The sequence below is a fragment of the Haliotis asinina genome, chromosome 6 (assembly GCF_037392515.1).
Source record: "Haliotis asinina isolate JCU_RB_2024 chromosome 6, JCU_Hal_asi_v2, whole genome shotgun sequence".
Classification (NCBI taxonomy): domain Eukaryota; kingdom Metazoa; phylum Mollusca; class Gastropoda; order Lepetellida; family Haliotidae; genus Haliotis; species Haliotis asinina.
In genome coordinates, this window is record NC_090285.1 from 48641426 (window position 1) to 48668662 (window position 27237).

Consider the following 27237-nt stretch of genomic DNA (forward strand, 5'->3'; position numbering starts at 1 on the left):
AAGGCTCGATTTGCTTAGTACAATTTCCAGTTAGCTACAAGAACTGCCTTAATAAATAATATAAACAACACATATTATTTTCAGGGTCATCAGGGCCAGGTGTTAAATAACGTCGCCAGTACAACAATCAGTGCATTCAGTTTCATCAGTGACATATCAGTATGGGATACCAACCTGTACATTCATCCAAAACACCAGGTGTCCTTATTGTTGTCATTCTAACATGTATACTTTGCTCCTACCACGTTCCATTTTCAACAATTTATTGTATAAGAGTCATTAAACCTCCAGTACCCGTAAGGGCAGTAACCAACAACACAAAGACCAGCCAGTGCCCAGATGTATTACACAAGATGACCCAGGGGAGATGGATTACCAGACCTTTGACAGTTGCAGAGATACAGAAGTCAGAAGAATTCTATGCCTTGGCTCTCGAGAGGCTTCGTGTCCCAGCAAGTCTACAGCGACCCGATGGCCACTGCGGTAACGTCGGCTATTGGGGTGTGAGTCATTTTATTCGCGCACTGTGCAGTCCTATAGGACCAACTCCATGTTGTTTCAACTTTAGATGTAAGAACATTGGTGTGGAACAGTGTCGATGTTCCAACTGCTGGGACCTTCGTCAGTCCATTCATGCGGAGTATTCCACCTGGAAAACAAGTGACCCAAGATGCTCCCTGCAAAATGAGATTTCCACGGAGGAGATGTGCGAGCTGTTGGATGGGGCATACATACATTTCATAGGAGACTCACTGATCAGGCATATGTACAAAGGCTTGCTAATGACTGTAAGTCAAAACTTCGAGGACGACACTCTGAATTCAACTGAAGATGCAGGTGCGCCGTTTTTCATTATGTAACTTTTTTCGTTACCTGCTATACGCTGCATTGTTCTATGTTAAACAGCTTCATTATATGAACAGCTCTAAGGGTGGTACGTATAATAATAAATTAATGTAGGTTATATAAGGATCACATTCATTTACATCGTCGTTTTATTATTTCCGTTTGTAAAAACAGACGTAGTATAGTAAGAGATGTCTTTAAAGATGTCCCTAGTATTATGACATCATCTTAGTTACAGGTGGTCTGTAGCCCATCTTCATAATATATTTGATGGGCAGGTATAAATACGATGGGCAGATGAGAAGAAAATGATATTCGTCTTCAGTTTCATTTGAATTACAAAGTGCACACATTTGATCTTCCTTTTTAACATTGTTGCATCTGAAGTTTTAAATCGTGAGATGAACATAGGAATCTTGCTAGTACTTGCCCATATTTTATATGAATGCATTATAAATATACGTCATACATCATACATCATTTATAAAATTTTGAAAAATAAAAGCATTTACCTGACAAAGTCATTTTCTCACAACATGTTTGAAGGTATATGTCTTATGGTTAGCGCCTGAACGAGGTACGAAAGTGTATATACCAAACGTTTCCGGGGGTAACAGAGAATACGAGGTTCTTGTGATATGTCAATTCCTTTGCCCATTTTCAGCATAAACATAACCACATATTATACCATAATTTCGGTGCTCAGTATGTAGGCATATATAGCAGTTTTGACCAGTACTGTGTTGAGATATTTCCTGCATGCATACATATGTATTCTCTCTATGTGGTGAAAGCCTACCAAATCCCCAGATTTCTGCTCCATTAGTCAAAATTGGGTTTATGTTTTCATACAAAATCTCGTTTCGTACTCTTCAAGTGTACTTATTGTCCTCATAATACCGAAAAGTTTGGGGTTTTTTGTTTGTTTTTTTTTCTCTTAGAGCATATGTGACATGCATGTTTCAAAAAGCCATTGGTTAAATACAATCCCAAATATATACAGTTTCAAACGCAGTCTACATTTATACCGTTAAATAACCACTTATATTTCTTTGAAATTTTAGCTCCCTTTAAAAAAGGTTAAGATTTGTTTTTTCTCTGTTTACTATTAATGTCCATTTATCGCAGTAATGTTTAAGTTCATTTATCTGATTTTGGAGGCTACCAACAGTGCTTTAGAACAAGTTGCGATTTGAACAGCAAGAAATTTGATGAAGAAAGAAAACAGGAACGGACTAATTATATATCACTGCCTTACCCGAAGTTGTAATTCCGAAAAAAATTTTGATCATTTCAACAGATGCCTACACGTTCAGGTACATATTCGATAAAAGTTGACTTTCAAACATTGAAATCAAGACCAAAGTTTGTTTCGTTGAACAGAATCAAAGGTTATCCCAAAAGCTTCAAATACGGCATAGCACTTTTCCTCGTTTTGAATTCAAATGCCCTTGCATTACACCTTTGTTATGTAAACATGTTGTCAACAGTGGTGTGTTCATGTCTTAACCAGATTGCCATTCTTTCATCTTATTCATTGTATGTCCCCAGATTTCGAGTCCCTTATTAACTATAAAAATGAAGCTTTTACTAAATATACCTGTCAGTATACTAAGTAATGTTAATCCTCTGTATTTATTTGGGCTATATGACCTGGAACACTGATACCAATCATGCAACAATATGGGAAAGTGTCAGTATAATATCAAATAGTATTTCTATGTATGGTACGATAAGGTCTGACCTGACAAATGTGTGAAGAATTCTGATATCGTGACATCATATCCTGCTGATTTGTTTGATTTAAGATTGTCACTAGTTTCTAAAATCTCTAAATCTAGTGACTCGCGAATCAAGTATAGTTTCCATACTATTTCAAAGTAAATACGTCCGTCATTTTTCAGTTATATTCCTACCCCTTTCTTGGGAGCGATGGGGTTGATTAGTGGTTAAAACGATCGCTCGTCACGCAGAAGACCCGGGTTCGATTCCCCACATCGGTACAATGTGTAAAGCCCATTTCTGTTTCACACAATTTAGCGCATTGCAGCATATTATGATAATGCTGTTGTTTCAAAACAACACAACAACCATATGTTGCTTGATGTTATCTAAGCCCTCGTTTCATAAACTTTCAAACTGTCTACATGCCGTATTTACAAAGCCCAAATTCAACAAACACAAGTCGTTCATCGTGATCTTTGAGAAAGACAAATGGCATCATCGGGAAGTCGTCCTTGTATGAGTCAGGGAGTGGCAGGTGAAGTATAGTTGGGTTCCGAATGATGGTTTTCTAAAAAAGGCAAAGTGTATAAATATGTACTATGACACTTGCTGAAACATTCTTCAGACTGTGTAAGATCTGGTTTAGATTTATCTTGTATTTCATACATATCTTAACTGCTAGGTCATAAGTACATGGGTTACTGACATGTTGACGGAAATATGCATTTATTTCAATGGTTCAGTAATATTACTGTATTATGTTACCACATACGGCTCGCTAGCGCATTGTCGCTTGTCGCTAGTTCGGTAGTCAGTGACGTATTAAACCCGTAACATAAGGCGAGACGAATGAGTTCAGTTTTACGCCGCTGTTAGCCTTATTCCAGCAGTATCACTTCTGGGAACACCGCAAATGGGTTTCACACACTGTACCCATTTGAGGAATCGAACCAAGGTATTCTGCGTCACGAGCAAATGCTTTAAACACAAGGCTACGCAACCACACGATATACCATAAATTGTGAGTTCAAAATATATGATGACCTAATCTTTATCATCATCACGGTTAATCATTAGTATTGTACTACCATCTTGTCTTTATATATAATCAGGCACGTATCTGTCTTTACACGATCTCCTCGGTAACAACGCGTTCATGCCTTACCATGTTTGAATCCCAAACTAAATACAGTCCCAAATATTGATAACAGCTAACGCTGACTAGATGCATGCCTTAAAATAACTACTTATATTTATCTGAACGTTTACCTCCCTTTTCAAAGATTACAATTTGTGTTTTCTCGCTGTTTACAAACTATGTCATACGGTAACTACTCTGCATAACGCGGTCATGTCTTATCATATTTGAATCCAAAACTATTTTAAACGTGTATCTAGGCACACTGATATTCAGATAATCAATTAACTTTTGTTTCTGTTTGGGTAGGACATTTTTATCTTTATTTGTATTAAATGTGAACATGGTATTGATATTATATTATATTATAACCCTGCAAGCGACATTTCACGACTTATGCATGATTGAATAGATACGTATAACAAATTGAAAAACTATAACAATTCTATGCATAAGCAATGCAGTTCTAAACAGGTTCCACTTTTTGTATGTAGACCTTTTCTCCCACTCACATTTGTCTAAAGAACTTCCCAATGGAAACCAGTCCACTTAATAATGTTTTGCCTAACCAGACCCACATCATCAGGAGCTTGACGTCATATGTACACTTTTATATATACGATTGCATTAGTCAAATGCAGAGTGCCAGAAACAAGACTTGCGGTATGTAAATCCACTTCAGTTGGTGAGAAATGTATCTACCATAGTATGTATGTATGTATGTATGTATGTATGTATGTATGTATGTATGTATGTATGTATGTATGTATGTATGTATGTATGTATGTATGTATGTATGTAGGTAGGTAGGTAGGTAGGTAGGTAGGTAGGTAGGTAAGTGGTATGTGTGTGTGTGTGTGTGTGTGTGTGTGTGTGTGTGTGTGTGTGTGTGTGTGTGTGTGTGTGAATGTATGCATATCATTTCACTGTATAAGTTGTAGGGTGGGAGTAAAAATGGAAATAAAAAAAGATAAATGATTTTTAATTATTTAACATTTTAATTAAATATGTAGTTAATTCAGTCGTCTTTGAAAAAGCCGTGATATAAAAGCTATTTAGAATAAAATTCATCTTTACAGCTTTTGTTAAAAGTTACATTTTTCAAGAGTATATCTCAGTTTCAACTCACTTCTGAACGTAGCAATATTTGGTAAAGCAGAATTGAGCTTGCATATATACAAGTAATAATTTCCGAATAATATGAACACGTCAAAAACACACTCAGTAAAAACATTTTTCTTATAGGCAAAAATGATCAGTTCCATAGGGAGTTGACAGATGTAATCACAACCTTTGTTCTTCAAACAGGACACCAAGAGCACGGGATTTTAGGGTGGCCTTGACTGGAACTGTATTTTCCTAAAATCGTTTAAATCAAGACAATATACCTCTCTGAGAAGGTTTCAGTACAGGATACTTCATAGAATTTTAACTGCAATATATTTCTTAAAATCAAAATAAAAGATTCAGTTTATGTTCATTCTGTAATGGTGAAAAGGAACCTATTTGCCACTCGTTATGGGAGTACAAAAATGGTTAACAGGTGGTATAAACTTTTGAATTCATATTTTCAATTCATCTACAAATCAGGCTGTGGCATAAATGAAAAACATGTGCTTGTACAAACGACAATACGTCATACACATGTTTCAACAGTGGCGATGCATATGAAATAGGCGTCTGTAGGAAACATTGGGAAACGTATGCGAATCCGGACATAGGACGTATTTCCTGCTGTATTTTCATTCCTGTCACTTATGGACTATCCATCTTGTCCCATTGGTCGTTGTTAAAACCATCTCACTCATTCACTCACTCACTCACTCTGGAATCCTCTCATCTGTTCTCGTGGAAGGGTGGAATCAAAGTTAATTTTTCTCATTCAAAGCGCGATCAGGACCTCGTTCAGATGATCGATAAGGACCTCGGACAAAGGGATCTTCGCGCTAACGTGACAGTACATTGTATCTTCCGTACTGCCGACCTGTAAATCTCGTAGCGACACGGAAACTGTGCGGATAGTTGTGTTATGATACTGTTCTGTTTGTCTCAGCTGACATTATCTCTGTTTCAGCTGTCAAGAAACGTTGCTCTAACTGGAACATGTTCAAAGAGAAACTATGTCACTTAAACGTTCAACGGAAGACGTCGGAGTTTTGTCGGGGTCGGTTTCTACTCAAGTATAGTGCTTACTGCAATTTTCAATTTTCAGACAAGTTCCATAAGGCCTTTTTTGAAGCCCCTCGAGAGAAAAGATCATATTTTGTGGTAGGGATAGGATTACACGTAGGACTGGACTCGAATTCAATATACAATCAGTACCTCAAACCAGTAATTGATTTCATGGCTGGACATCCGTGGCCAAAGCTTATGTGGGTACACCTCCATGCACCTGGCAGTAGGAAGAGGTCAACTACACAAAACGAACCACATGTACTAGCTTTTAACGAGAGAATGGCGAACCACCTGAGGCCACACGGAATCCCTACAATGCCCACCTATAATATGACTATTGGTGTCAGGAGTTTTGATGGGACACATTATGCCAAAGGCATCAATGTATTAAAAGCCAAAATATTTTTAAACTATTTAAAAGAGCTACAGACTAAAGGTATTTGGTGATTCCACCTTCAAGAACGGGCTAAGGCTTCTTCATGTGGGAACTAGTTTGCACATTCTAGGGATGTTCATAGACAGTGTCTATATCTGAGACTCATGCTTTATTATCTTACCTCACACATAAATGTCATTTTCTGATTGAAAATAATAGAAGAGCGCTTAGAACAATTCATTGTTCCATAGGGAATGATATTTACAAATTAATTTTGATTTTAAAGTTTAAAAATGCATTTCTATGTTTTAAGTCTATGTTTAGACGGCATGTCGTATCTAAGACGTCACAGAATGTCCCTGTTTGGAGGTCGTGCAATGCTTCACAAATAAACTGGCTTACTGGTGACACCTGTTATGTGTTCTTTCCGCTTGTTAAGAGTATTTTTGTAGCGTATAATGTGACAATATCAAGTTTGTGCCAATAGGCTTTCAAACTGGTGTGGTGTTGAGGATAAATTGTATAACGAAGAAATTGGCTCTTGGAAAGGCCATCGTACCTCAAACAATATTTTGACTCTACAATCTCTCGTTCAAAAATATTTGTCTAAGTATAAAGGACGATGCTATTGTCCATTTACAGGTTTCAAATAGGCATTTCCATGCTGTGGAAAGATTATAGCATCAGGTAGATTGTTTAGGAGGATACTGCAGTCAATATGGGATGAAGATTGATCTAGGAATAACTAAAGTTATGTTACTTCGAAGAGGAAGTATGATGACAAGAAAAGGAAAAGTTGCATTATAAAGGTATTCTCAGCTATCTTGGTATGTTCTCCACCCCTGAACACTCGAGGAGTTTGGCTAGAAACACCCTAGCACAACATGGGGAAAGACCCTGGACAGTATATTTGTTTTTTAAGAACGTCCAAGCTTATCATCAAAGAGTCTATGTTTCAGTTTGACAGGATGGCTTCTCCCATGTTATACATCAGGAGTTTTGGGGTTTGAAACTGTTTAGGCTCTGTTCACCACAAATTAGATAACGCAATTGTTAAATATCCACGGATCTGGGTATAGTTAGAACAAGGCGTTGGTCATGTCTCCCATTTTCTTAGACTTTGTAGAGAACGTTTTCAGGAATCTTGGAAACAAACATGGGCATATGCCATAGGTAAAACCAGTTAGCTTAATGATTATGTCACAATTAAATCTGTGTTCGAACCTAAAAGGTATCTGCATAATGTGAAAAGTAAAACCTTCAGAATTGTTTTAACGTATTCGGATGTGGGAATCATAAATTGAAAAATGTCGGTGGGGAGGAGTACAACATGTAAATATTGTGTTGATAACGTGACTGCGGTTGAAGACAAAGAGCACTTTAGCACTTCATGTCATTTGTAGAACAAGGTGAGAAACTAGCTTTTACCAACCATTTGTACAATCAATTTATGTTATGTTGACAAATTTAAGAACTCTGTGACAGGCAATGGTATGTTAGCATCTTCACCCAAGTGTATTCTAAAGTGCACACAAATGAAACAGTTGATGGTCAGTAACTAAAGGAAGACAACTGACAACTTTACTATTGCTTCATATATTTCTGTGATGGAAAACTTAACCATTGTAATAGTTAATGATATCCAGTGTGGCTCGAATTTGAATATATCTGCAGTTGAAGACAAGAATACTATATCCCGTCATTCCATTTACATAGCAAATTGAGAACACGCTTTTGTATTTATTTGTGTAATGTATAAGTATTGCTATAAGTTATGACAGATAAGAATATGTCAGGATTTCACGTACTGCTTATTCTAAATCTGACAGCTATATGTGGACAACTAAGGGAGACAACTGATAGATTTACCAACACTGTTCAATTCTGTTGATGAGAAATTGAACCATTATAAATATTAATGATGTACATTATATAATACATGTAATGACTTGACTATACATACACTATATATACATATACTCAGGTCCGTAGGCCTTTGATACTGAATAAAGAGTCTTGGAATTTGAATCAAGTCCGTAACAAACGTGTTTCCAAAGATTAAAAAGGGGCATAGTGATGCAATATGCAAGTGATTATATGAATCAAATAATACTGACACATATTCATACATCATGTTGAATGAATTGGTCTCAAAAGTCTGGACTGGTTATTGGCCTAAGTTGCACACTAGAACGGAGTCACGTCAGCAGAAAACGAGACTGTGTAATCAATGTTTTGACTTCTACAATTTCCCAATTGGCAAATTACCAGCATAAAGAATGTTCTTCACCATGTACTTAACATACAATGACGGTATAACGTGTGCACATATTCAGCCAGTAAAATACCTCTGTGAGTAAGTAATCATGGGAAATACCTGTCTGAAGTGATAACTGACTAAATGATAATTAAAAGTATCCTCGTCAGTTGAGTATCTAACTGATAGAAACCTGCCTTAACCAAGTTGGTGTTTCTAGGCCAACGTTAATTTGTATATATACATCCATGCATAAAATAAGCACCCCAATGTATTTTAACCATTTGATTTTGTCTGAAATGAAATTCTAAATAACCTTTATAATTTGATAGAGCAAGCATGCAACATTTTTAAAATAAAAACGTCATTGCAATTACGGTGGACTTTAATTAGGACAAGTACCTATATTTAAAACAGGTGTTTTCTCTGTTTTTAAACACGTTACCTTCTTTTGAAAAACTAAGTGATAATTGATTGTTATGTGGCCTGTAAATTCGTTATTTATTCTGAATGGAATAATGATAGTAAGCTAAGATTTAGGAAAGGTTAACGTTACTATCAAACTGAAAAAATATAGTTCTAAAAGGCAGTAAAATTGCTTTAAAAACTGAACAAACACGTTTGTTTGTAGCTGATTGTAGCTGTAATTACATGTATCTGCATCCGACAAGAAGAAGTGTTCAATCAATGTCATCAACTCAAAAAAATAAAAGATTTATTCCAAAATTAATGTGTCCTTCGTCGGTTCTTGTCTATCAGCAATCTGAAAATGTTGGAAACAGATCTAAACCATGGACATTTTGGTCCTTCCTGATTATGCATAATTGAAGCTTGTTGTGTAAATGCCATCTTGGTATGTAACAGAATTGTTATTTTTGGTCAAAACCTAGTTCAGTTGCGTAATTTCAACAGGAGAGGGATGTTTATTTTGGTTTAAAATCTTGTCCCATCACATTTTCATTAACATATTCATAAAAAATAGAAACGATTGTGGTATTTGTAAAATTATTAGCGGATGAAGCTACTTCAGCTATACGTTGATTAAATTGATGCTTCACAATTACTTTTCTGTAGCATCACATCTTATTTCCCAAGTATGGTGGTGCTTAATTAATGCATGGGTGTATATTTACCATCATTACATGTGTCTTTAACACGTCATTACGACATTACAATGTTCTCTGGTACATTTCAGCAAATCTCACATCCAAATATTTGAAGCTGCACATGATATGAAGCATGAAATCGCGTTCTTTCTTCAAATACCATAAGTGTCCTAACCGCTATTGTCATTATGTTTGTCGGCCTGATATTCAATAGCTATCAGGTTACACATACACGCACGCACGCACGCACGCATGCACGCACGCACGCACGCACGCACGCCTGCTCGCTCGTTTGCTCACTAACTCATGCAATATGGGCTCAGTTTTTTTAAAGGCACTGATTACATTCTGTTCACAAGAAATACTCTCAAATGTTTACCATGTATTGTGCCTTAAGGCATTGTTTGGCATGTAGATTTACACACTTCAGAAATATGAACACAATCTAGAAAAGAGACAGTTATTTGCTCTATAAAGGTCAAATATGTTAGTCTTCATATTTCACTTGTTATTAATGGGCATTTTTAAAATTTGTACATAGTTCCCTTTGTCTGTATACGACAAATTTAGATTCATTGCTTGGTGACTATGTTAAGCATAGCAAAATGATTACAGTGTCTTTATAATGGTATCTTTATACAAGCATAACAAGTGAAATAGGTCCCTTTACAAGAACAAAACGACAGCTTGTAAATCTATGACTATAAAATACCAAAATGCAGCTCGCAAGTTCGTCCAAGACCCTTGCAAATACTGGTTGAGAAAATGGGACGTTTCAACGGTGCTGACAGAAATATTGCCATTGGACGATTACAAGCTGGCGAATTAAAGAGTGTTGTGGTGAGGACCTCCAGCGTTCATCCAAGCAAAGTCACTTGTTCGTAAGGTCGTTTTGTGCATTATACACAATACTGACTCCGAGCCGACCAGTCCTTGTTTTACCCATTACTGCCGGGCGCCAGACAGGGAACAACAAGTACCACATTTCGTCGTAGTTTAGTATGACACGACCAGGAATCGAACACCTGTACAAGGTTGATTTCTCTACCAGCTTGGGGACACCAACAGCAAGCCTTATGAATTGCACCAGGATCATGCATCAAATTGATGAAAAGCATCTGCAAATACAGTGTATAGTGCATGCGAACAGCTGCGTTTTGGTGTGAAATTTTGTTAAGAATTTGCCAAATTTCACTGATTTTTATCACTTACTGAATTCATGACAATAATCGTTTCAACGTTACGAGTTTGTTTTATAATACACCGGTTTATGTATAAACAGTAACCTTAAACAGTATGGAATATTTTGTAAAATTTGTTTAGAAGAGTTGCCTGAAGTGAGGAGCTATATTTACACTAGTGAGGACAAACCCTTGATAGGAAGTATATGAACTCATGATATAGTCAAAACTACAGACAACTTTGCACTTAGCAGACATCTGTAATGGACTTGAAATGGTCGCTTCTCTTGGTACATACAGAAAAATAGCGTCAACAATTTATCATCCAAATTGTCTGTTGAAGAGTGAATGCGATTCAGTCCAACTGACTGGTGATTTAGGACGTAGGGATAGGCAAAAGACAATAAGAAAAGTCACCTGTTGTGATCAACACAGCGTGTGTTCAATGGAGGAAGGCTTTCTGCCAACTCTGGTCCCTGTTTATTGAAAACACGCACTGGCCCACGTAACCTGCTGTAACTATTGGCGATATTGAAGCTAAATCAACATGTTTGTTCTGCTCTGCATTGTTGTGTTGCTTAAAGCTCACATCACTTTTTCATGACATATAATGTGCATTATGAAGAAAAACCCAAATATATGCAAACTGGCGTACAGTCGCAAATCAAAAGTGCAATATTTTTACTGGGTTTACTACGCTCGAAACGAAGCACGCGGGATACCGAACCCAGTCAGGGCACTCACTTGTTACGAAGTCTTTAATTGGCTGGTTCATTTGCCGGTGCGTCCAGGCGGCTCTTTGTTTATGGCGTTTATGGATGTTAAATCCAAATTGCATGTGGTCAATGACTGAAGTTGTGTATTGCGTATTGTGATTAGCAGACCGGTAGGCAGACATTTAGACATGTAGGTGTCAATAAAACAGACATTAACGTTTGTCATCGACAGGGGATACTCATCACAATCAACATGTTTTTGGTTTTTCTTTTCTTTTTTTTTCTTTTTTTTTTCTGTAACGAGCAGATTATTTACTTGCTGGTATACGCAACTTAGAATACTCCTGCTCATGATCTCCGCGAACCTATTCACTGTGCATGCGTTATGAGCGCAGCGCTGCATAGGTGCTGAGACCACTTTTCACACCAGCGCTTGGGTGAAATTAAAGAATTGTTTGAACTCCGATTTCGCGGGTTTTTTTTCATCGCGTTATTTTTCAACTTTGAGTTGAATTTTGCATATTTTGACGATTTGTCTCTGTACGTACATACAGAAAGGTATCAAAATCTGCAAAGTCGTGCATGTGACCTTTGGCAAATATTTACGCTGTATTATCTTACTCTTTTTGCAAGAATGTTCTTAGACACACTGTATGTAAACTCAACAAAACAAATGTATTAGAAGCTTACTGGCCTGTTTCAGGTTTGTTGATGAGATTCACATGGCGCCTTGTCGTTGTACGTTTGTTCTATCTACATGTGTAAGAATGAAGATTTTATGGATATCAACTTCTTTATATGAGAACACAACGTTTCGGAGTTAATGCTTACTCCTTCATCAGGTGTAAGGAGTAAGCATTAACTCCGAAACGTTGTGTTCTCATATAAAGAAGTTGATATCCATAAAATCTTCATTCTTATGCATTTTACTTCTAAATGCCCTTCAAAGACTTATCTACATGTGTATTCGTTCCACTAACACGTAGTACCTATGCTGTGCAATCAGAAACATTAACACAGTTTACGTACGTTATGCTGTGTCTGAAAAAAGAATTAATTTTCTTTTGTAGAAATATCATTCAATGGCATGGAGTATATATCCGCTGCCCAGAGTTCCTATTGTCCAAAGTTGATTTTGTTGGATAACTCAATCTCTTATGGTTCTTCCCAAAAGTGGAAGGCGGTTGCTGGGAGAACTGGAGCAGGTGCTCTGGCTGGAGCTCCTGGGGAACGGGACGTCTTTGGAAGTCCTGCAATGACTGATGTACAGACCTTGGCAAATCGGGTGGACGATGTGTTCTGAAAGATGCTTCTGACTGCTAGATGGCAGATAGGGACTACCAATGTGTTTGCAACTAGCAGAAGTAAGAGGGATTCTTTTTGATAATAGCGAATAGAGTATACCAATTCAGTACCCTAATCGTGTTTTGATATAAGATGACTATCTATCATGACGGTTAGCTCTTGTGTTTTGTTACCCTCCAGAAAGATACAAAGCTACCCAACCTGTGAAGACCGATGTTCAGTCACCCATGTTTGTGGTAAGAGGCGACTAACATTGCGTAGATCAATGCCCATGCCGTTGATCATTACATTATCTGATCCAGATTGGATTATATACAGACCGCCATACAGCTGGAATATTGCGTAAAACTAAACTCGCAAAGCTCCCAAATTGTTAATTCTGAGTAAAATTGACTGAATCACTATCAGTTGACGGAACAAGAAACACATTACCAGGATGCAAGATGCAATTATTTATTACTAAAACACCACGCAAGCAAGTCTTGAACGCCTTTGACACAATTGATTGGACATATATTGATAAAGTACTTATAAATTCTTAAAAATGGATTTGCGATTCCATTTAATCCGATATCAGGCGGCCGTTGTCAAGGCGACATAATACCATTTAGATGTACACAGAATTAAATGTTTCCAGATGAACGTTATTAACAATATTTTAGGCATGAACTATTACTTACATACAATAAAAGTCAGTGACCCATTGTGTAGCTCTTGTAATGTTTGTAATGAAACGATTTTGAATCTATTTATGATTCTCTATTTGATAAATAGATTGTGGAGGAAAATAGAGAACTGCTCATATCTGATACGGGAATAAGAATTAAAATACACCACAGATTATACTGTTTTGATTAAAGGAAAATAGAGACGATCCTTTTAATTTAATGTCGCTTCTTGCTGAATAGACATTTTTCACAATCGATCGAAGGTATAGAATACTGTTACAGCTCCAAATGTATTGCTTTCACAACCTGTTCATATGATAAATTTACGAAATGTTGGTTTTCTGAGCATCCATCATTTGTATGATATAATATTAGCAGCCCATGATAGAGCCTAAATCTAACATTTCAGATAAGGTTGTACATAGTATGCTCCAGTATGTTCATATGAGTATATAGATTCTAGAGTTAGTAACATTACTTCGGTACATACTATTGTTTTAGCTCACGAAGGTGTTAAAAGCATACAATTGTCAACTTTCTGCTGATTATATGTGACATGCCATCTGTACTTTGAATATAAATCTGCAAATAAAAAAAAATATTAAATTCTGTATCGCCCTCGTGTCGTTTAGGCATCAATAAATACCGCAATAGCGCTTAGTCTATTATTTCTTGTTTGTTTTTTTGGGTTGTGTGTGTGTGTGTGTGTGTGTTTGTGTGTTTGTGTGTGTGTGTTTGTGTGTTTGTGTGTGTGTGTGTGTGTTTGTGTGTGTGTGTGTGTGTGTGTGTGTGTGTGTGTGTGTGTGTGTGTGTGTGTGTGTGTGTGTGTGTGTGTGTGAGAGAGAGAGAGAGAGAGTCAGTCAACCGGTTCATATCTCCTTCGTGAATATGGAAGAATCGGCGATACGGAAAGTCCAGGCATAGATGTTCTAAAGAATCGGGGGAAAGAATGAAAAATATCCACTTCCCACTTCAAAAGCTTGCAAACCACTGTATTTCGGCCCGTTTGGTGGTACGCCCTTTGCTGACGTGTTCACCAACGATCCAGTTTGAAGTGTGAACGAAGCCAGTGGTAGTGATCAGTTTGAAGGACCATTGTGGTGTCCGGTCAAGCTCAAATTCATCAGCGGATGTCTCGTTGTCCCTCAGTGCCCGAACAATCTGAGCTGCAAGATGAGGAGTAGGTCCCAAGCCAATATTATCTACTTTGTGATAGCGGAACCCCTGGTCGTCGGGAAACTTGAACGCTACTCTGATGTCTGCTCCGTCTTGGACAGCATGTCTAACAGCCAAAGCTGATCCTCTACACACCTTGCCATCCAGCAACAAGTGGAACAATAACTGCCATCTCCTGGTATCAACGTACCAAGTCATCTCCTGCCTGTCAACGGTGTAGCCGAGAGGGTTGGTTGACGATGATCCCACAAGGGGGCGATATGTACGAACAGATCCATTCGTGCTCAGAACTCTAAACTCCCAGTTCAAATTACTTGCAAATGTTTTTGAGTCAGCTCTAGCCAGTGAAGATATACTTTGAACTGTCACCTGCTTTTCTGTGAGCCTAATGCTCTCTGCTGCAACGACGGTGTTACCGAACTTTACCCGCACATTATGTCCAGCTTCGACGAGACGTTGTAGGTTGGACTTTGTCCATAATGAATCTGAGACCGGATCACTACAGTTATGAATTGGAACCCAACACGGGTCCACAAACCAGTCTAAAGCCACTTTGTCCTGAGACTGTCCTCTTGCTGTGTGAGAACCCAAATTCCACCTGGACATGGTACGAGTACCAGCGGTATTTAAGATCAGAAACCACCAGTAAGCATTCCTTTGAAATTCCAAATGATTTCCCACTCCCCTTTGGCTTACGCTCCAAATATGTTCAGCGCTTATCGTGGTGTTACCACCACACCCTGTGTTGAAGATCTGAATATTTTGAACAGGAAATACAACCTTCTCCTTTTGAGTTACTGATATCGCGTTTCCTTGCAGAATTGATGAAATCAGCTTGTCGACACTGCCCGATTTCAGAGTTCCTTTTCCAAAGGTAGAATAAACAGGTTCTTTATTTTTCGGTTTCAAAATAAACCATTTTAAGGCGTACATGCTACGTGACTCAGACATGTATGTGCCTCCAACGTAATATCTTATCATGTGCCAGTTGCCTGTCGTGCAAATATTGCTCATCCACCAATATATATTTGTTTGAAATCTGTCCCATGATGCTTTGCTGATATGCATTAGTGCCTGGCAGCAAACCTCTCCTTTCCAGTTAATGCAATTGTCAGCTTCAGTAAAGTAGGTGCTTCTGTCGATTCTTATCCTTCCGCCACGGTTAACTGCCTCCTTCAAAGCTTGTTTTCTGCCGAACAGCACAGTCCCATTTTCAGATGTTTCTAGAACTTTAATCCACTCCCTATCCTCCTGTAGACCTAAAACCATACAAAAAGACCTGTCTTTACTGATAACCATTTAAACATTTACGAAGGAAGGCTTATAGATATGAGAAATATTTTTCAGATTAGTAAACGGACGTTGTGACAATCATCAACAAAATGAGTGCATTTACGTTTTATGACATAAAAATGTATGCTTCACACAACGCCCCATTCGTTTTGAAAGGGGGTCAGGCAGATTTTGGTATCGATTTGCTGTCAAGAGTTGTGTCACTTGGGTTCGCCTGTTTGTCACCAATCTACCAGTGATACGGCCTTTTTTCATCGAAGTGGTAAGTCAGGGTCTACAATCTCTTCAGCATTTTTCTCCGACGTCAAACTGGATATATAGCGGTAATTGACCAGTGTGCGAAATAGTGACTGACCCGCTTGCTCGCGGCTAGACAATCTGTCACTGCCCCGACTGATAAGTGAATATTGATGGGATCATTTTGTAAATATGACACTCCATTCGACTATCATTCTAGATAACGGCCAAATACAAATTGTCATCATATTAGCAGCTTAACGATGAAACGTTATGCTAAAAATATCTCTTATCTTATCTTATCTTATCTTATCTGTTTGTGTTATCTTTTGCTTAGTTTCGATATTCAAATTTCTGACTAGTGGATTATTTTGAGGGCTGGTAACTTTCAGGTGTAGCTGGATAGCAAAATGTCTAAAATCTTTCGCACACTGGACTAATATTTACGGCATGCAAAGTGAAAAAATATACTCAGGTGGCCTTATTCAATATTAACGTACGAGCTTCCAGCAATGATTCTCTTCCAAAGGATATTAGTTTCGAGCATTGACGAACTGCGTTTCGGATTAATAGACAAGAGGCACATAATCTCACATAAATACCTCCCACCCCTACCCCCACCCCCACCCCCAGTCGTGATATTGCTGGAATACTGAAAACAAAAGCGCAAAACTTAACGTACGCACTACAAGGCTACTTACATGCATCGTGGCTTTCAAGCCCATAAAGACGATCCACTGATATGCACATTAACAGAGGCAGTAACATTGTAAACTTCATAGCTTGTTTTCTGAAACGAAAAAGAAAATGTATGGAAGAAATGAAGGTTTGTTTGTCGTTGAATGGGATCATTCCAGTTCTGTGACGGTGGTCTGTCAGTAATCTTGTCTGAACCCGAGAGTCCCATCACTGACATCCTGAAAAATTAATCCCCGCAAATGGGATACGATGACTCATACTAAACACAAACCATGCAAACTTTAAATGTATTACTTTATTTCCCAAACCTACCCACACAGAACAAAATGTCTAAGGACGTAATGGACGTACAGTAAAACAGCATTAGCCATAAAGGTGCACGATGGGGTCACGTTTCAAGGACTAGCCACCTGTATTGGAGCATGTTAGAACAGGCATAGTGGGGTAGCCGAGTGGTTAAAGTGTTCGCCAGTCACGACGAAGACCTGGTTCAATTCCCCACAAAGGTATGAGAAGCCCACTGATATTGCTGAAATATTACTAAAAGCTACAAACTTCCTCACGCATACTCCGTGAGTCCTTATGGTCCCTAGTCTGGTGATCTACCTGTAGTTGCTGGTGATCTTCAGCCTGTTTTTATGTCGTATTGTCCATAATTTCCGTTTGTCAAATTATACAGTTCAATGCTAGTTTTAATTCTCTTTGTGTGATAATCTAGACATTTCACTGGTCTTTGGTGGTAGTGTTTTACAATCTAATTGTGTCCATTATGAATTTATTATTTATTACATTCAAGTCACGATATGGCTGAAATATTGCCAATGTGACTATTAATTGTAACTCGTTCACTCACTCACACATACTAGTTCAGTAAAGCGCATGTCACAGTGTTGACTGCTTAACGCCCGTAAGGCAACCTGCGCCATTGGTGTACCAATATGGCGCCCAGCTTTTGAGCATTCTGCTTGTGCAATTGTGGCCTGCGTAGACCAGGGAGCCTATATAGAGGGGGAGAAAAAACTCCTCGACAAGCCGCTGAACGTATGTCTCGGGTCGTTACGCAACCAGTGTAGCCAATATGGTGGTAGCGTAGTATTTAAGATTGAGCCGGGTTTATTTTCAAGAGCTGATCAGGGAGCCTATATAGATGTTGTAGAGTATCCCTGCGTAGACATACGTTACAATTTAACTGTGTCGGAATCTGCCCAACATAAGGTAGGGAACGAAGGTAGACAAGGCAAGTGAGCACTTAGGCGACCGCTAAACAGTGCGGTATCGATGACGTTGGATTCGAAAAACAATTTGAAGCCGAATTCGATTGTCCTTCGCATGTGACGTGACTCGTGGCCTTCAGATGTTGTGATAGTATGACGCACAATTGCACCCTGGTTGTAGGCTGGCCAGTCTGGAGTAAGCCTATGCCAGTGGCAAGTTCCCATTCAACAACTGAAAGGCATGTCTTGATAGGCGCTTATCTCTCAAGGCTGGTTAACGTGCTTTTTGTTAATCGCCAGCAAATTCTGCACACGTGTTGGTGGTTAGGCACCTGAAATTGTGGTCACGTGACACCGCACACGTGAAGGGTCGCGTTACACATAAGGGCGTGCGCAATCGCCCCGAATGGTTCACCACAGTTGGAACTATTGTCTTCAACCAAAGCAACTACCTTGTCCTACCCACGTTTGACACAATTCATTTGTCCAAGTGTGAAATGTCTTTTTTAGTTCGGTACGCATGAACCAAGACTGACCATCCCGTTAACCGCCTCTTGGGAAGCTTGGGTTGCTGATGACAAATTCTAACCCGGATCTTTACGACTGAGAAGAAAAAATATGCTACCGCACATATTACTGTTGTATTTCTTGTTATTACAATTTCCAGTAAAAGTGATGACACCTCTATGCTCTGGTATCTAAACGAGGTGAAAATATTGGTGAAAATGTTGCTGATTGCGAGTGGTAACAAGCCGTAGTTATTGTGCACAAATATTAAAATTGTCATTAAGACAATTTGTAAAACAACTTGATCTTCTTGTCTACATAAAATTTAGTATGAAAACCGACATACATACTAGATGATATTAATAGATTTACTCTGTAATATAGAAATAAAATTAATAAAACACTTGCTTTATTTGTCGCAGATACAAAACACATGTCATTCATAGTTTAAAATTACAAGGTCGAAACCGGGCATACATGATTTTATGAGATATTGATGAATATCATTACCAAGTAGCTATCTACATTTAGTAAAGATATGAATTGTTTATAATAAAAACGTTTATGCCTGCTATCCAAACACGATTGCCAAGGTTGGAATTATTATAACATTTATTATCTGTTTAAATGATTCAATAAGTGTTTTATTATCACCAAATTTGCTGGTTTATCCAACCAAGTCCAAAAGCAAATTGAAAAAGAATATTTTTTTAATTTCAGCTGCCCACGAATTTTGTCCTACCCTGTCTAAAGATGATGACATAAAATAACATCTTTGGGTAGTCTATAGTTAGGCACGTTGTCAAAGTCTATACCTGTATTTTAGAGTTTTGGTTATATAAATATACTGTTCCACTCTTCCACATTCACCCAAGGCCATATTGTTACAGGTGGGTTTTCCAAGTTTCAAAACATATTTACAAAATTTAATATGGACAGATTCAATAGTATTACAGTGAAATGGGACCTATATTTCAGACCCATAACACAGGATAGGCAATGTCCTACAATCAAATTCTTAAATAAATCTGTACAATTAATGCTACCAAGTTTCTTTTGGACTTTTAACAGAGCCTTATTAGTTTATGATGCAAGGCAAAATGTAGCTTTACTCCAGGATTATTTAGGAGCGAACATATTTCCTAGGTACTTGTAGAAGTGTCAATAACATTACCGTCATAACACCAGTTTTCATAAGAGCGCAAGGGACCCCCATTTCTAAACACAATGATCTAGGTTTTCTTTGAATTCACGTTCATACCAGTTTGCTCGCATAATTTACCGAGTACATAAATCTTAGCTTTTCAAAACAGACCCGTGAAGGTCTCAGGGTAGAATAGGCCTTCAGCAACCTATGCTTGCCATAAAAGGCGACTGTGCTTGTCGTAAGAGGCGACTAACGGAAACGGGTGGTCAGACTCGCTGACGTGGTTGGCCACATGTCATCGGTTCCCAGTTAGGTAGATCGATGCTCATGTTTTTGATCACCGGATTGTCTGGTCCAGACTCGATTATTTACAGACCGCCTTCATAGAGCTGGAATATTGCTGAGTGCGGGGTAAAACCAAACTCACTCATTCACTATTGCTAACACATCATCAGCAAACATGAGAGAACAGAGACTGGTGATAGAAGAAAACAAAATTGTAACACAATGACCTCCTTCCGACTCCATAAGACTACATGATGATATGTGTGAAAATAATAAATAGCTGAGGCCTCAAGACACAGCCCTGACGAGTGCCGAGTTTACTAGAAAAACTACATAAGACTACATGATGATATATGTATTTTGATATACCCGGCTGAAGCTGATAAAGCTGAAGCTGTAATTAACATTTAGAGTTGGTGCTTACATTACTTATAAAGATTGTGATGTAAAATCATCAAATCACCATATTTTACATTTGATAATTTGATATGTAAATAGTAATAGAGGAAAGGTTATTAAAACTTTCCTGGGACTTACTAAGTTTTTATTGTTGTGGTCTGTTCCATTTTACTGAAGGGTAAACAGGTAACCCACCATGACTAATCTGATAATTACCCGTCTGACAGTCGACGCATCTGACATTTGGGAAGATACCGAAGTAAGGACTCCAGTGAAAAATCGTTAGTCAATCGATGAATAATCAACCCTGGATTCAGCCTGTGATTCGCGGCTATAACATCTACCTCACACTATCGCAACGATTAAGAATAAATATAAAAACTTTACAAGTAGAATCTTTGAGAGAAGGTATTTTTGGCATCTCAGCAACCAGACTTATGAACAGGAAAAATAATGCCTTTACCCCAACAATATGGAATTTATCACTATAAAGAATATGATTAATAAGCTGAGTAGGATATAGTAAAATGTACGGAAACGTAGTAGGGCCACGGTGAAAATGTTTTTAGTCTAATTATTGCCTATGTAGGACTTAGTATCTCATACTTAGGACTTACTATCTCCTCTAGGAGATGATGGATATATGTTAAGATGCATTAATCTGAAATGGCCGACTTAAATCCCCAGACATGCAAACAATCTTCTGTTCCACTTGCTCAATCACAGTTAAGAGTCTACAGTCATAGTGTTTCATTTACTTTTAGGAACATTTACCATTGGAGTCTAATATTATATGATCCATTTACTTAGTCAATAACAGTGTACTATTTTGCTTCACTATTAGACTCTAGTGTTCAACTAGAGTTAGTGCACATTACTGTCACGTGTTAGACCGACTGTGGCAATGTTACGCGTTGCATTTAGTTCATGGTTATATGCACTTTACTGTTACGTGTTGGATATTTAAGAGGTCGTTGCACGTGAATCCTAATCTGCGTGCTCAGGCGGGTTTTAGACTATCGGTGGCAATATATGCGTACTTATTCCCTTATTCTTACAAAGACAATGTTAATGACAATCTATTACCTTTTTGAATTCCGTATTGTTTTACGTCACAATCAGCACGTTTCCTCCCAGACAAGTCAACTTATAAACAATCACGAAAACACACACCGCAAACGAGCGTTGTATCCAAATCCAACCTAGCCCCTTTTGAAGACAAACAAAAACATACGGAGGGCGTGCTATAACCGGAATTTCATATCAGTACCTTACCCTACCTCAACCCCCTCTGTCTGTGTGTGTGAGAGAGTGTGTGAGTATCTGTATGTGTGTTTGTGTTAGTGTGTTTGTGTTTGTGTGTGTATGTGCCCCAATCTCCATAACTGCAGTCAAAACTAGGTCCACGGCACCCTAACGTATATACACACAATAACACTACGTAGTAACACTGCGTTAATGCCATGAATATTCACTGACTTGCATTTCTATTATCTAACGTCCTGCATAACCAAACATTTCTAAGCTTAATAGCCATACGTCATAATCCGAACCTAGAAAAGGATACATTAAGTCCTACGTAGGAGATAGTGTGTCCTACGTAGGGTAAATTGGTCCCACGTATAATAACCTTGACCTTATAGTAACCTGTTTAGGGTTTATATGTGGTCTAGGATAATTATAATACCTAGAATTGTTGTCGGGGAATTAGCTTGGGACCGCACACCTTCAAAATAAGCAAGAGAAGCATCAATTAGCGGCCAGTCTTTATTCGGCGCATTTCACGAATCATCACATAATAAAACATTAGAAATATTTCAAACGTGTACAAATAATACATACAATAACCTTGTGAATTAACAATTTCATAAAACTTACTGACAAAATACCTTACGATAAACAATTGCAAGGATTACACAGAAGTGAGGACAGCACAGCTGAGAAATAAACGACTGATGAGGTAACGCTACAGTCAGACATGTAGTACATGTGTCATCAATTACTAAAATGATCTTCTGTTTGTGGAGGTAGTAAATGATACTGCCCAACAGAACACAGCTTAAGGGAGTAATAAGAACACACAAATAATATACACGTCAGTGTGCTTGTTGAATCATATGACCACTTCTTTACATCTAGACTATCGTGAGATACTAAAGATCACATGTCGAACAGCAGGTTATCGAAAGTGTTCAACGTTTACATAATTAGAGCTTAACAATACTGAAAACGTAGCAATACTGAGCAACAGAATGAAACAACAAGGTTTATGCTCGCTCCCTAGTTTTGCGTGTACTGTATAGTTATCTCATGTAATACGTTTGAACTAAACGCACACAATAATCATTTAGAAATACATTCACTGGTATACATTTGATTGCAAACACGCAATAAAATATACAAGACGTGCACAAGGATTTCTCTGCTTCCACGAGCCTGATTATATGTAAATGTGATTTAGTAAAGTTAGATTATGCCCGACGTTACATAATTCTACTCTGAGCTATTTTGACGTAGACTACATATTTAGGGTGGTGCTACATGGTCTTACCTAACTAAATATTCCCTGGTGTACTTAGACTATACTGCATAGTTTAAATGAGAGTATATCGTATAAACTAACAGTATGGAACGAAACAGAAAACCTGAACATAATTTAGGAACATACAATGAATGAAATGAACACGGCTTACCTTCAAAATAACCAACAGAAGCATCAATTAATGGCCAGTTTTTATTCGGTGCATTTCATGAGTAAAGTACCCCGAATACAGGCCGTTCTGTATTACACCGATGCTCTCAGTGTTCGTGATATGGACGCACGTTCAACTGACTAGTCCCTAAACAATATTTACAAATGTTACTAATCTACACTGCCGCCTATCTGAATTTTGAGATTACTGGCGTAGCTTCAAAGACTTGAGAATACAGAAATGACTACTATTATCTGACAGTTTTCTCGACGCGTGTGTTATCATAGAGCAATCTTTGCCTTTCTCTCTGGACATGTAGTCTTAGCTATTAGTGCATAACGCTTATCAAGTAACTTAGCAATTAAGACGAGCGCATATCTCGCTGACGGATTAATATACTAGGAACGGACCATACATGTAATCTTAAAGCTTAAGACACAATATAAATGCTAATTATCTTGTAACTTGGAAAATGAACATCACCAATAACAGATACAGCGTTCAGTATTCTCGTTTTCGAGTAAAATATAAAAAAAATATACTGGGTCGTTTAGTTCTATTCTATAAACTCAGAAATATTTATGCAGGACCGAGGAAAATATGACGTATTTTAGACCTGTAATGTACGCATAAGATATTAAGTACTACGTGGGCGATAATAAAACCTATTTCGTTTCGTAGGACCTAAGACGTTTCGACATAGATTCCAATGTCGACTTAGATTCTAATGTCGTTATCAAACAAGTGATAACGACATTTGAATCTATGTGGAGACGTCGCCCTCACAGACTAAATGAACTTGCATATCAATAAAAAAATGTTAACATTCTTTATCAGCTCAACTTCTAAAATGCCCAGCAAAGCGGTCAACTATTGAGCTTTCATTGTTTCTGATGTTATGAAAGTATTATGCTACGTATGAAGATCTAACCGATCATGTTGCTAACTCAATAAACACTGGTTCTAAGCGGGAGTGTGTGGCGGTGGGGTTACTGGTAAAAAAATGTCCGATCCCCCAAATCTCCAGTTTATTGGACAATACAAAACCGGAAACTCCATTCACAATCAAACAAACGAAGCTGATCGATTCAAAGGGACAAACGGCGGTCGGGTAGTCGAGTGGTTAAAGTGTTCCCTCGTTAGGCCGCGCAATATTGCTGGCATATTGCTAAAAGCAGCGCACAACTACACTCACACACTCACTCAGGCACTAACTCACTTATTAAAATGTTATTCCAATGGTAACCTAATACATTAAATCAATTGAGAAACACATTTTATTCCGTTCTTATTATTGTTGATTCTGAATGTAAATGAAATCGTTCATAGTTTTTATTCACACTGATTCTGTATTGACCAGATTGTGCACCTAGTAAACACAAATATCTGAAGTCAGTTGCAGAATGAATACTGAAGAAAAACACAAAATTGGGATTCATGATTGAGATTTTCTGTTGATGCGTTTGGAAGGCAAGCTTTCCTCCTTCTGGAAGACAATTTACAAATGCTGTCAACCCAATCACCCTTGAGCGTCCGGTTTTTCTTCCTTCTATGAGGAAAATTTAAAAAAGCCTTAAGACCCAATAAACCTTGTGCGTCCGGTATGTCCTTCTTCTAGGAGGATAGTAAGCAAAGGCTGAACTTCCGTCGGTCAACGCAATCAAATTTGAGCGTCCGGTTTTCTTTCTTCCAGGAGGAGAACTAACAAAGCCTAACGACCCAATAAACCGTGATCGTCCGGTATGTCCTTCTTCTAGAAGGATAGTTAGCAAAGACAGAGGCGACCCAATCTGCATTGAGCTACCGCCGTGTCTTTCTTATAGAAGGATAGTTAACAAAGGCTAACTACTCAATCAAACTTGGGCGTCCGGCATGTCCTTCTTACAGAAGGATAGTAAGCAGAGACTGAACTCCCGTCGGTGACATGCCCTACCACGCGAAGTCTATCAGACTACTGGACTTAGCTATCAGGAGCTTTTGTACCGCCACGCTGTCCGTCACTTTTGATAGATCGGTGCTCATGATATCGGACACTTGATTGTCTGGTCTAGACTCGTTTACTTACAAACAACTGCCAAACGAAAATGTGCTGTAGGTGACATTAAACGGCAAACAAGGATGAAACAGACAGGTGAAACCGAAAAGAGTTGAATGAAAAACGTTAATTTGAAAAACTCACGGTTGCGAATTCTGCAGCGTCGACCACGAGCCGAAACTTCAACTGGAGAAAATCGTCGAAATTATATACATAATGGTTTGCTGATGTGACAGGTTTATGCCACACATGTCTCAGGCATTGTTCTTGAGTTTCACACGTTACATCCAGTTACACCCAACAACATAACACTTTTCTGACAGAGATGGGAATGATAGTGACACAATGATTTGCAGATGCAACAGATTTATATCACACATCTCTCATGCATTGTTCCTGGGTGTTACACCTTACATCCGGTTCCACCAAACACTTTTCTGAAATAGATGGGAATGATAGCGACAACGCTGTAGGTGCCCAAAAACATTGCGCAGTCACATTAAACAAAAATGTATTTACTGCGTATCTGACGGAAAGAGAATTTGTGGAGTCATGAATGTATACAACATGAATGTATACACACGCTATATATTTGAAGACGTTGTCATTCTCTCGAAGTATGTCTTGAGATTGGAATGTGAACAGAATTTGGAGGCACATATACAACGAAATTACGAAAAACGAAATTAAGATAGACCGTTGAGAAAATTGCAGTTAATTACAGTTATTGGCGCGTCATATATACGTGTTTGTCCTTTTTGATTAGGTTAACATTGTGACACTGACATATTCCTGTTAATTGTTAATGTATATTTGCCTTTTAAGTCAAGCAATATTCCAACAGTTCAAGAATTGAGGTAAAGTCGAGCCTTCTGTTACAAAAAGCGTCATAAGACGCTTTGTCATAGCGTCGCAACATTAAAGACATTCAGTAAAGGTTTCAGAGGTATTTGTGTTGGAAATGTGCAGGACATTTCCAAATTAGAAGCATCAGTGACAAAAAAGATGACATTTTCCAAAGCAAGTTATTAGTTCGGATTTTGACTATTTTAACCAATACGATCCAATTTTAAGGGTACATTTAAGTAGCCTTTGCATGTGTTCATGCCATTGGTCAGGCAGTATGCGCTCCACTAAAACGTGGTATCATGTGTGTTTGACAGTGATACATGGACTCACAGTCATGGTATCGCCGAAACCATGAAATCGAATCTATTGGCAGTCTTTTTTTCAGATATGGAAAGGTTTGGGCACTTTCTTCTCAAACAGACCACGAATCCACATGGATGAGAGAGCTGGGAATGTCCAACTATCACAGGTCCACTAGCAATCATCATTGTATCATCTATGTGCATGGTATAAGGTTTTATCAGTGTATGTACAGATGCATTTGTTGTGTCTGTACCTGTTGGGATAACCAAGTGCTTACAGCATGCTCTTGTCACGCCGAAGGTCCGTGCTTGGTATTCCACATGGACACAACGTGTGAAGACTATGCATGCTCACTCACTGAGTCTGTACCTTATCTCTCAGTGTAAACTGTAACAACAGTTCTATGCTGCGGATATTGAGTTTGATCAGCTGCTCTATTAGGTAGGTGTCAAGTCATATCATATAGTGTTGCACGTTTGTTTTAACGGTGTGGACATCATTATCCACAATCAGTATCCTGCGAATGTTTGACAAACAGAGACTAAGCACTGTGTTTTTATTATACCTTTATTTGGTAAAATGTTTCTGTATAAATTACATATCTTATTCTGAAAAGCTTTGATGGGCAGTTTATAAGTTAAGAATCGGTGGGTAATGGCATCAGCGAAATAAAACTATTATAAAAGAGTTACAATGTAAGTGTCACATTCTATAATGAGAAATACACTCCATGCACTGGGTGGTAAGAGTAAATGTATCGATTCTTGAACTGCAGTAATACCTCCAGAGTCGGCAGATCCATAGACAAAACGTGCATATTGGGATAGAATTACTTGTCGGCAACCAATGCCTAACGGGATCGGGTGGTCACCCTCTCTGACTTGGTTGGCATGTGGTCATAGTATCC

At 38.2% G+C, this 27237-nt stretch overlaps 2 protein-coding genes across 2 annotated transcripts; one reads left to right on the forward strand and one right to left on the reverse strand.

Moving 5' to 3' along the window:
- The first annotated feature begins 161 nt into the window (after nucleotides 1–161).
- Nucleotides 162–6331, forward strand: LOC137287932 (uncharacterized). The gene is made up of 2 exons (XM_067820305.1): nucleotides 162–837; nucleotides 5784–6331. Exons 1-2 carry the CDS (start codon nucleotides 162–164, stop codon nucleotides 6329–6331), a joined length of 1224 nt encoding a protein of 407 aa, XP_067676406.1.
- Nucleotides 6332–13264: 6933 nt separating this feature from the next.
- Nucleotides 13265–25377, reverse strand: LOC137288044 (uncharacterized). The gene is made up of 3 exons (XM_067820405.1): nucleotides 25323–25377; nucleotides 16901–16989; nucleotides 13265–15928 (listed from the first exon to the last, which is right to left on the reverse strand). The coding sequence occupies exons 2-3, from the start codon at nucleotides 16977–16979 to the stop codon at nucleotides 14466–14468; spliced, it is 1542 nt and encodes a 513-aa protein (XP_067676506.1). The 5' UTR covers nucleotides 16980–16989; nucleotides 25323–25377; the 3' UTR covers nucleotides 13265–14465.
- Nucleotides 25378–27237: the final 1860 nt, after the last annotated feature.